This window comes from Myotis davidii, unplaced genomic scaffold, assembly GCF_000327345.1.
Source record: "Myotis davidii unplaced genomic scaffold, ASM32734v1 scaffold962, whole genome shotgun sequence".
NCBI classification, from domain to species: Eukaryota; Metazoa; Chordata; class Mammalia; order Chiroptera; family Vespertilionidae; genus Myotis; species Myotis davidii.
The window spans coordinates 4,513,025-4,524,795 of NW_006295559.1; the positions used below are offsets into that span (position 1 = coordinate 4,513,025).

The window sequence follows — 11,771 nt, forward strand, 5'->3', positions numbered from 1 at the left end:
AGATGCCTGGTAGGTAAACCCAGAAGTTCTTAGAGAAGTGTGTAGTGTGTGTATGGGGAGGAAGGTGGGGTGGGGGTGGTGGGGGGAGAAACATGACATGAGTGAATTTTGTTTCCACTCTGGCAAGCTGTAGGCCAAAATAAAAATTAAGTTGATTTACTAAAAATATTTCTTTCACACTTGATTGCCATAGACTGAAATTTATACCCACTACATTCATAAAACTATTTTCAAACTCAGTGCCATCCCTGCCTCCCCACCCTCCCTCAGCCACTCTATGTATCTCCTCTCCCCACCACCCTATCTACATTATTCTTTTCCAGAATTTTAATAGTTACCTTCACTTGATTCTTTTTCCAGGTTACATTTAGTAGCACATAAATCATTATCTTTATTGGACTGTGTTTTAAAACATTGTGTACTAATAGAAAACTTGAGGTTCAGTAAGGCCAACAGATCTGGAGACAATTACCCTTGAAAAAAAAGTTTCTTACAGTTCCCAAGAGAAGAATGCCACACCATGGAGGGTCACAGGAGAAAACACCCAGGTTGGTCTCAGGCAGAGAGGAAGTGGGCTGAGGCCTTTCTGTGGTTTCCTTGGGAAGAAAGAAGAGAGAAAGGGTAAACAGTTTAGGATTGGCTAGATTTAATAATTCCCCTTGGTCAGAGGGGCTGCCCCTGGTTGTGTGGATGTGGCCCTGGGGTGATTAGGGCAAGGTGATAATGGGAAGAGGGAGGTTGGAATTATGGACTGGTTAGTTTGCATACAAAAAGAGAGTTTTTTGTGTTCTCTAAGAATTATCTAACTTGGGAGGGATAGGCCCTCTAGAGCAGTGGTTCTCAACCTTGGCTGCACATTAGAATCACCTGGGAATCTTTTTAAAATCCTGATTTCTGGGCCTCATCCTCCAGAAATTCTGTTTCTTTATTATGGGGTGGGGCCACATTAGTAACAAACAGAATTTCTGGAGGATGAGGCCTGGAAATCAGGATTTTAAAAAGATTCCCAGGTGATTCTAATGTGCAGCCAAGGTTGAGAACCACTGCTCTAGAGTCAGCATTAGAATTATAGAAGCATTCAAATTATAGAAAACAAAAACACATGGTAAATATACAATGGCTTTAAATGAACATTAAACAATCATAAATATTAAATGAATATTTGGAGAATTGGATCTTAAAATGTAGTTTCTATTCAAGAATAAGGTATGTAAATTTTTAGAAATGTTTTCTTCTGTACCTTAGTGGAGTTTTCATCGTATTGGCCCAATAAAATTTTGTTAACTATGTTTTTAGGCATCAGTCTATTTTGTGGCTATTATATATGTTATCTTCTACAATATTTATATGGAGGTAATGTTGCTTATTTTGTATATTAATTCCATACTTTAATGAGTTCTTTAAAGCAATTCTTCCATTCTCTTACCTAGAGACATTGGCTTTTCTTCCAGAACAATGCAAAATGATACTTGTGATTGCAGGCACACACCATTTACAAGCAATATGTCGTTTACCTGCTTTCTTCTTTCAGGAGGAGCAAAAGATGACAAGTAAATTCCCCTACAAGGAGTTACTGAGGCTACAGGGTTTAAATGTCTTCCTCAAGGATATAACAAGATGGAAAGAGTCCCTACCATTTCCAAGTGAGCACTTGTGCCAATAAAAGGTGACTTCTTGGCCAATGATTTAGGGGTAGTTGGAATGCTAATTATTTGTTGCCTCAACTGTCTTCCTTCCTGGCACTGAGACCAATGATGAAGGCAAACATATTGAGAAATCTGTTCTTCTGTGGACTCTGAGGATAAAGATTCACTTGATGTGAACCCCATGAAGGAAGTTATCTGATGAGATAGACTCCCATGATCAAACCAGGGCCCAAATTTTATAAATAATAAGAACCTAGTAGCCATTTGCTCACAGGGGCTCCTCATGTACTGTGCATACTGGGAAAAACCTCAATGTGAACTCTTGGCTTCCCACACATGCCCTGCTTGTTTAAGCCATCTTAGTCAACCACTGAAGGGAAGCCTGGTTTTGTCTTTGACCAATGGACTGAGACCTGCCCTATCCAATCAGGACTGCACAATTATATCTTCATTTGCATCTATGCCAACTAATCAGAACCACTCTGTAATCACCAATCAGAACTGCATGATTCAGAGCAATCAGAATTGTTAGAATTTGGTAATATTATTTGCATAAAATTGAGCCAATCAGGAACCTGGGCGGGAACTTTATAAATGACAGCCTCCTCTTTGTCTCAGTAGAGTGCACTTTTGCTTTCCACAGGAAGCTGCCTAAGGAACTGCTTCACCTGAATGAAGTCTCTCCTTTTCCTCACCTCTTTGGAAATTTTGGTTTACACTCTGTAGTCTTCATCTTCAAAATCTCAGTCCAAGCTCCCTTAGGTGAGTCTGCAGAAGGTGACCTCCTTTCCTCCCTCTTTGATCCCACAGTGATGGGTGTATAGTTAGGGTCACTAGTGGGGAGGGGCATTGATTTAGTCCAAGTCCTCTGTCAAGCCCTGGCTTCAGAATATGCAATACCAACAACCCTGAAAAATAGTCTTCAGAGGAATGGTTAATGACATACCCTGTACCCTTAATTACACACTGTAATTCTCCACACGCTGTCTGGAAAATGCATTAACCCAGTGTGTTCATTGGCTAGGGCTGCCGTAACAAAACACTACTGATTGGTTGGCTTAAACAACAAATTTATTTTCTCACAGTTCTGGAGGCTAGGAGACAAAGACCAAGGTGTCTATAGATTTGGTTTCCTCTGAGGCCTCTCTCCTTAGCTTGCAGATGGTCATCTTTTTGTTGTGTCCTCATATGGTCCTTCTGTGTACACACATTCCTGTCGTCTGTCTTTTTACAAATGACAACAGGAAGGCCCAGTACTGACAAATGACTTGTGAAATATCCATTAATTGGCTGCAGCCAATTTTCTCTGATGTTTCTGATGTGCCCTAATGGGAGGGAGCTGTGGCATGGATAATACCAAACAGTAAATAATCTAAAAATAGTTTCTGTTTGGTTTGGGAAAGCAGCACATGACTTCCCGGCCGCCAACTGGCCTGGCTAATTCAGTTTGGCTCAAATGAATGTGCCTTTTCCTGAGTTTACAATGATAGCCCAGGCCTGTGCCGAGGTGTGGAAGAATGGTGGCCAAGCTAAATGCTTGCTGTGGCCAAGTCCCCAGTGAGCAACAGGCAGTCTGTCAAAGGCACACCGTGATTGTATGGACAGCAGGACAGAGCTAGCTAGCTTTTTCCTGACCCTTTATGAGGGTTGAGGGCCAGACCAGACAGCATGCCTGATGTAGGAGGTGTCTGGCATGTGGTAAAGAGATCCTGGGGGAGACAGGTGGGTGCCAAGACACTCACCCAGCCACCAGCTCACACAGGGGATTCTGCAGCCTCACATTGACAGGCCAGATTTCACGCAAGGTGCCTGACATGTGTCATTTCCTTTAAAGCTAAGGCCTCTGCAGCTCAGACTATGGTTTGCCTTGGCAAGAGGCAACTCTGCTCTGAGACTTTGCAAAGGGAATCTTGACCCAGGCTGAATTACTCTTAAGGTTTTGGATAAATCGCAGTGTAGTTCATCTGTTTTGCGTGCACCATACAAATCAATTCATTATTTTATTCAACACTTACTGAAGGCCTTCTGTGTATCAGATTTGACATTTGAGGGAATAAAGAAATGAAGCAGTTATGGGTCTTGTACTCAAAGACTTAATAATCTACTCAGAAAAATAAGACATGTATCTAAATAACTATATTGCAAGGTTGAAAGCTCAGACTAGAGCCTTAGTTATATTAGTACATATACATATGCAAAATGTAATTCATTATTATTTTTGAATAGTTTAGATTGCTCCTACCAGGTGGCCAGGGATTAGATAAAGCATTTTAGAAGGGGTATATCACATCCATACTGTTGAAGAGGGGACTCCTCTCCCCACACTTTTACCCTGGGCCACCCTCTTCTAAGTCCATGTCCCCGTGCCTTCAAGGAATTATTCGTCTGATTCGTCAGAATCCAGGACATTCACAGGGTCATTTACTTCACAGGGCAGGGTCACGCTAAAGATCAGTTCTGTGGCCAAGGCCACCTGGCTTCTGTGTACATGGTCAGGAGGCTTTCTAGGGGCCACCCCCCCAGGTGGCCTTTGCCCCACCCTCCCCAGGACAGATGAGATACATATACGTATAATAGTAGATCTTAATTCACCTCTTTCTATTTCCCTCTGAGGACTCTCTGGCCAAGCAGCCCTGCCACTGGCCCCCAAAGGACCACAATCATTCTTACCCTGCCTTGGGCTGGGACTGGTTCCCTCACCTGCCTCTCTATTCCCTATGTGTCTGGACCTAGGGCTGGGTATCCTATCTAATAAAAGAGAAACATGGTAATTGGCATACGACCGCTACCCTTCCCATTGGCTAATCAGGGCAATATGCAAATTAACTGCCAGCCAAGATGGCGGCCGGCAGCCAGGCAGCTTGAAACTAACATGAGGCTTGCTTGCTTCAGTGACGGAGGACTCCAACCTTCCCCGCCTCTGACCTGCAACTCTAAGCAACTATGTAACAAATATAGAAGCTAAACAAAACCCCAGAACCCGGCTTTAGTCCGCCGGCTTCAGCCAGCAGGATCGCAACATTGTAAACAAAGGCCAGAAACCACTTTCAGCAGCGGAGGCTTAAGAGCTGGAGCCAAACCTCAAAGCTAAAGCTGGCCAAGAATTAAAAAAAAGAAAAAGAAAAAGAAAAAAAGGAGTGGTTGGGAGCTTCAGTCCCCCCCAGCCTGAAAACAGCCCTCAGCCCCTCACCCAGACTGTCCAGGCACCCCAGTGGGGACCCCCCCCCTGATCCAGGACACCATTCAGGGCAAACCAGCCAGCCCCACCCATGCACCAGGCCTCTATCCTATATAGTAAAAGGGTAATATACCTCCCAGCACTGGGATCAGCGGAGCAGTGAGGCCTCCCGGCATCGGGATCAGTGTGACAGGGGGCAGCGCCCAAACCCCCTGATCGCCCTGCGACTCTGTGTGTGACAGGGGGCGGGGCCAAAACCTCCCTATCCACCCTGCTCTGTTCGTGACAGGGGAAGGTGCCCAAGCCCCCTGATTGGCCCTGCTCCGTGGGTTATAGAGGGCGGCGCCCCAACCCCCTGATTGGCCCTGCTCTGTGCATGACGGGGTGGCGCCCCAACTCCCCAATCGGCCCTGCTCTGAGCCCGACCAGGGGCTGCACCTAGGGATAGGGCCTGCCCTCTGCCACCCGGGAGCAGGCCTAAGCCAGCAGGTCGTTATCTCCCAAGGGGTCCCAGACTGTGAGAGGGCACAGGCCGGGCTGAGGGACCCCCCCGGCCAGTGCACAAATTTTTGTGCACCGGGCCTCTAGTTGTGCTATAAAAGACACAGGCTTCCAGGTACATGGTCAGCTTTGTGCACTAGCTCTGTGGCCTTGGGAAGATTACCTAAACTGCCTTTGTCAGCCTCTGTTTCTTCATCTGGAATATGGGTATAGTAACACCTACCTCACAGAGGTGCTGTGAGGCTTTTGAGAAATAACAAGTATAAGCATAATAAGTGCTTAAAGAACGGTGGTTGGTGTCAGTATTTTCATCCCTTAAAGTCAGATTTGCCTTAGCTTCTTCCGTGATTCCCTTCCGAGAACTACAGTCAAAACTCATCCCTTACCTTCTTCCTGTCTTACCTCTTACCTCCCTTCAGGGAGGCTCTCCTGATTAATCAGATCTCTCCATTGTTCTGCTTTATGTTGACTGCCACTGGACTGGTATGCTTCTCATCTGTTTTGAGACCCCCCACTAGAATGTAAATTCCTGAAGGCAAGGAAATTTGTACATTCACTTCACACTGAATCCCCAATTCTAGATTTTCCTTGGAGCCCAGAAGAAACTCAGTATTTGTTGAATGAACGAATTAATGATGAATGAGTGAGTCCTCTGACCTCTCTCTTACTTTCCTGAATCCTTCTTTTTCTGTTTCCATTTTCTCCAGGTTAGTCTTGTTCACCTACTGAGGACATGTGTGTGTTTTTAAAATATCGCAGTTACATTCAGTAACTGTACATAAGAAAACAGGTAATCACACAACCCATGATAATGGAATGGAAAATTTTTATCTCCCTAGTTCTTTAAAAAAAAAAAAAATCACCTGTTCCCTTTATCCCAGGTTGTGTGGGTATGTATGTTAGCCTTGCAGATAGCCCTCTCCCTGTGGCTGAGTATTTTGAACGTACCTTAAGACTTTAACCGTTTGACTGCTAAGGAGCGCTATCGCGCTCTTCTTATTTAAAACAAATTTATGTAAACAATTGGCATTTTTTAATTTTTGTTGTTGCAAAGCAATACAAGTGAGTTTATTGTATAAAAAGTGTTTTACATTTTTTCCCATACACGCGCAATTAGTGCCGCAGTTTTGGCATATGTCCGAAAAAATCCGTCAGCAGCCAAACGGTTAAGGAGTTGATTAAATACAGGATGTACTGGGGCTCTGGGTTTGCATAGTTTTCTCCACCACAGCTGCAGGATGGGAGAACCTGGTTATAGGAATTACAGGGTCTCATGTAAACACGGACCCCCAAAGCAGCATGGGGCTGCAGTGCCTGTGTATGTTTTCCCTCATCTCTTAGGTTATTGTTTCCTAAAAGTCTGTGATCCTAAAATGCTCCTCAGCTCCCAGTTATTGCTCATATTGGCCAAGATCTCCCCACAGTAGGATAGATGCATGCATAAATATGCACGGCACGGGCAGTGACCTTTTCCACCCTTTAGTTTGGAATCTTGGTCACCATTGGCTTGTCAGTGTTGGGAATGAGCCTGTTCTAGGGCCTTGCCAAACCACGCTGCCACAGTCCCTTGTTCTCCACCTTTAGCTCTACTAGAGACTAGATCCAAGCTTGAAAACGATGCTTTGTCTTTACCTTGGGCCAAATCGAATAGTGAAGTGGGTCTTCCTCCTCTCCTCACCCCATCCAATCTCTTGGAACACAAGAGGGCCCATTCTCTCCAGGTGGAACGGTGGTGAGGGTGATGGGATGGGGCATTTGGTTGAGGTAGGGGGAAGCTAATGGGGATGGGAGTAGTAACCTTCTGCCAATAAATATATAAATATAAAATTTTGCAGTGGACACATGGTAAGTAAACAATAAACAGTAAGCTAGGAACATGCATTTGGACTGGTTAGAAGAGAATGAAGTGATTGTCAATTAAATTTTCTAGGGTTCACCCTAGGGGAAATATGAATCAAACCTGCCACCCCTCTAAGAGTGGGGCTAAGGTTTGTTATGCCCCTTGGTGGCTTAACAATTATTTTGAGTTCATTTATTTCTATGATTCTTGAAATAATATCAGGAAACTAACTGGCTTTGCTCAGGATGTTTTCCCATCGATCCTCAGGTTTCATAAGCCATTTTGGGATCTCCTCTAAGGTCTCCAGCCCTCCCTGACTTCCTGTCATAAAAGTATGACTTTCCTGTCTCCCTCCCAAGAATGTGGTTTTGCATTTTGGAGCTAAAGGATTCTTGAACTCACAGCATTTCTGAGTCTGGGTTCAGGTAAAGATTGATTGATGTCTCCTTGGGGAGCCAATCTAGCCCTGAGGCCTGGGAGCTTACATCTGGCTCGATGTGTCATTAGGCAGCACAGAGGTTCAGGTTCAGTCTTGCTAGCAATTTCTCCACCTGCCAGACAAATTACATGAATCTCTGCCACTATTCCCAGAACCTCTAGTCCCACAGCCTCCCTTGTGAACACAATTTTTTTAGAAAGGATTTTATGAAAAATAAAGCCCTACATAATATTTATTTATTTAGTATACCACAAACAGATTTATTGTATAAGACATGGATAAGAAAAAAAGGAGTAATAAATAGTAGGAATTTAAAATGGTTTTAGGGGTTAAATATTTTTAGGGATAAAAGCAAAGTAAATGGGTTGCTTTTTTTTCTTTTATATTATTTAATTAATTTATTTATTTTAATAGTTTTTTATTGTTGAAGGTATTACATATGTCCTCCATTATCCCCCACTGATGCCTTCCAGCCCACCCCAGGTAGGTTTCTTTACTGCAGGATTTCCCAGAGGCTTTGGTATGCTGATATATATTGTAAATTTCCAATTAGTTCACATAAAATAGGCAGCAGTTCCCAATTTAGGTGAATTCCTCTGCTTTTTTTAAAAAGGGAGTATCTCTTAGAATGGGTGGACCTCTCAAAGTTTGGGAAACACTGTATTGGGTGAGTTATTGTCACTATTGTGATTTCATCCAGGTGGCTCAAGGCCAGCTCAGTGCCAGTCTCTTCCCTGAGAGAGTGAAGACAACTAAGCTTCGTGCCCTGGAGATGGAAGTGCAGGCGTAATGCTTGGGTGGGTCTCATGAGTCTCATTAGACTTACTAGTTCTCCTGGTTCTCTGGTGATCTCTCCTTTACATTCGAGGCTCCATCCTTCTAGCTCTGATTGAAGCTTGAGTTGCAAGGCACAGGGAGCTATGGAGGGGCTTTCCCAGAGCTTCTCAGCTGCCCAGTCTTGTCTCCCTCCTGCTGATGCAGCTGCCAGCGGGAGGTAGCCAGGACTTCAGAGTAACTAAATCATGGTTAATTCTGGGCCAGAAAGACCAGGCGCAGAGCTCTGTTCTCTGCCAAGACCAACTCAAATGGTCTGTCTTCTCCTCTCAGCATGTTGGCTTGTTGGACCTCAGACATGTAGGAAAGAAGTCTTTTTCCCTTTTGCCTTCTTCTTTATTCCTAAGGTTGCCAAGAATTTGATTTTATTTTTAAAAATGCTTTTATTTTTAAATTACAAGTTAAATAATGCTTATTGTAAAAATTTCCAATAATACAAATGTGTGTAGTAATCCCCTTCTCTCATTGCACATACTTTCATCCTCAAGTGTGTAGTGTACATCATTCTAGAGCTTTCTCTGTGCACTTGTAAATAATAGATAAAATATATTTGCTTGTTTGCTTATATGTTTTCAGTTTCACTCAACAATATTTCATGGAAACCTTCCATGTCAGTGCATAAATGTGAAATATATTTTTCTTATTTTTTTAAAGTCAAATATATTGAGGGAAAATTTACATAAAATAAAATTTGCCTTTAAAAAAAAATACAGTTTGATGAGTTTTGACAAAGTAGACAACCACTCCAATCAAGATAAGAACACTTTCATCACAATCAAAAGTTCCCTTTGTAGTCAGATCTTTCTTAAAACCCTAATCCCTGGTAGCTGTTGATCTGCTCTCCATTCCTGTAGTTTGCCTTTTCCAGAATGCCATATAAATGGAATTATACAGTATGTAGCCTTTTGTGTTGGCCTCAGCATAATGCATTGCAATTCATCCATGTTACTTGTTTCAATAATCAGCTTGACTGCAGTAATCATTTCACAATGTATATTTATATCAAAATATCATGATGTATACCTTAGATATATATAACTTTTATTTACAAGTTTTTAATTTAAGAGGAGAAATCTCTGCCTAAGATTTTTTTTCCTGTTTTCTTCTGGAAGTTTAATAGTTTTAGCTCTTACATTTAGGTATATGATCTACTTTGAGCTAATTTTTAAGTATGGGGCAAGGTAAGGGTTAAAGTTCATTTTTGTTTGTTATGCTTATGGAAGACCAATATTTCCAGTATTATTTGTTGCAGAGACTACTTATTCTTTGTCATTGACTGTATAATGTTTGATTGAATGGAGGTTTGGTGATTTTCTCAGCTATTCTCATATTCATGGAGAATTAGGCTGTTTCAAAGTTAAGGCTGTCATGAACATCCTTGCACCTAATACACTGGCAGTTGAATGAGTATTGCAGTAGAATTTGTGAATGAAATCGCATGTTTATGTTAAGTGTTGATGGATATCCACAGGTTGTTCTTCAGTATACTTTCCCACCTACAAGGCCTGAGAAGGACGGCTCTAACTTTGATTGGATTTATTGGTGTAAGCCTTTTGCAAATGTACAATAATTTCCTTCTGGAAAAATCTAATAACCTATGTTATTAGATTATGCAAGATTCAGAGCCCTTCCAAGAGGGTTTGAAGAAAAGATGATAATTTCTGCCTTGGTCAGTTAGGGTAAGCTCATAAGAAATTGGCTCATAAAATACGTGGTACACGGGAAATGGAAATTTACCAAAACAAAACAAAACACAAAAACATTTGTTTAAAAAGTATTGGGGGTTTATAAATATCTCTGTGCTGTAGCCTCCCCTAAGGGTAGAGGTTCCTGTACTAACTTTAATCAGCAATGACTTGCCCCCTAGTGGCCTGAATATGTACTTTCAGTCTCCTGCATGCAGGCATAACTCCGGGCTGCTGTCAGTCCACAGACCCTCCCTCCCTCTCTCACTATACTCACCAAAGTCCTCCCTTGTACCAGGCCTGTACCAGCCAGCTGCATGTGCAAAAACGCAAAGGGGTGCTGGGAATGCAAGTTGCTCAGTGTGGCTGACGCATAAAGTTATGCCGCTTTTTCTACTTTCTTCTCATCCTACAATGTTATGATTTGGTCAACTTGAACTAACATTGTTGAGGATCTATTATTAGGTGACAGGGACTGCCCTGGGCCCATGAGGATACACAGAGCTATGGAACAGTCCCCCATCATCAGGGACGTTAACACAGGTTAAATACCAGTACAAAATGGTATAGAAGCAGTTCAAAAACAACACCAACAGATGTCACAAGCAGGACAATATTGATATAATCTGTGCCAACTTCATGCCACCCTATTTAATAATAGACAAATATGGTAATTGACCATACCTTCGCTACGCCTCCCATTGGCTAATTAGTGTGATACACAAATTAACCACCAGCAAAGATGGCGGCTAATTTGCATACTGCGGGCAGGGCAGGACAGCTCAAGCAGCCATCCAGGCCCCCATGTGCGACCCCAGAAGCCGCCTGCCTGCCACCTGGGATTAGATCTGATCCCGGGCTGCTGGCCGGCCCTAGAAGCCCCAGAAGCCGCCTGCCTACCGCCCATGATTGAATTCGATCCCGGGCCGCTGGCCAGCCCCAGAAGCCCCAGAAGCCGCCTGATATGGCAGCAACTCTATCAGTAAGCACTCTGAAAGTCAGTGGCATAAATGCACCAATTAAAAGACAGATTATGAGGGTGAATCAAAAACAAAACCCACTTTAAATATAAAGACACATATAGATTAAAAGTAAATGAATTAAGCTGCAGCCTGTTTTGCTCAGTGGATAGAGCATTAGCCCATGGACTGAAGGGTCCCAGGTTCAATTCCAGTGAAGGGCATGTACTTCAGTTGCTGGCTTGATCCCCAGTCCCTATCAGAGCATGTGCAGGAGGCAACCAATCAATGTGTCTCTCCCTTTCCCTTCACTCTCTCTAAAATTCAATGGAAAAATATCCTTGGGTGAAGATTAACAAAAACAAAGTAAATGGATTAAGTAACATTAAAGAGATTATAAGAAAAATATGTTCCAAATTTTGTTAGTTGTATAATGGTTATGTTTAAATTATTAACACCTAAGAAATCGGGTGAAGGGTACATATAATATGCTGTAGTATTTTATAGTTTTTTACATGTATGAGATTATTTCAAATTAAAAAATTAAAAATTAATAAAATATTAATTGAAATGTATCTGCATTACATGAAAAATCTCCTAATTGCTTCTAGAATAATTTATTAAATTGTGCTAAAATTTACAAGGGTTCAATTAAAAAATATCTTAATTCTAAATGATATAATAGGCCA

General features: G+C 42.3%; 2 protein-coding genes across 2 annotated transcripts in view; both read left to right on the forward strand.

Annotated features, from left to right (window-relative positions):
- The window catches only part of HACL1 (2-hydroxyacyl-CoA lyase 1), a 44,244-nt gene extending 42,566 nt beyond the window's left edge, over positions 1-1,678 (forward strand). Inside the window, exon 18 of the mRNA XM_015568105.1 lies at positions 1,532-1,678. Within this exon, the coding sequence (XP_015423591.1) occupies positions 1,532-1,663 (132 nt within the window). The 3' untranslated portion in view covers positions 1,664-1,678. The remainder of the gene's footprint in view (positions 1-1,531) is intronic.
- Positions 1,679-2,315: 637 nt separating this feature from the next.
- COLQ (collagen-like tail subunit (single strand of homotrimer) of asymmetric acetylcholinesterase) overlaps positions 2,316-11,771 on the forward strand; it is a 64,875-nt gene continuing 55,419 nt past the window's right edge. The window contains exons 1-2 of the mRNA XM_015568106.1: positions 2,316-2,408; positions 8,305-8,401. The gene's annotated coding sequence lies outside the window, so the exon portion shown is untranslated. The remainder of the gene's footprint in view (positions 2,409-8,304; positions 8,402-11,771) is intronic.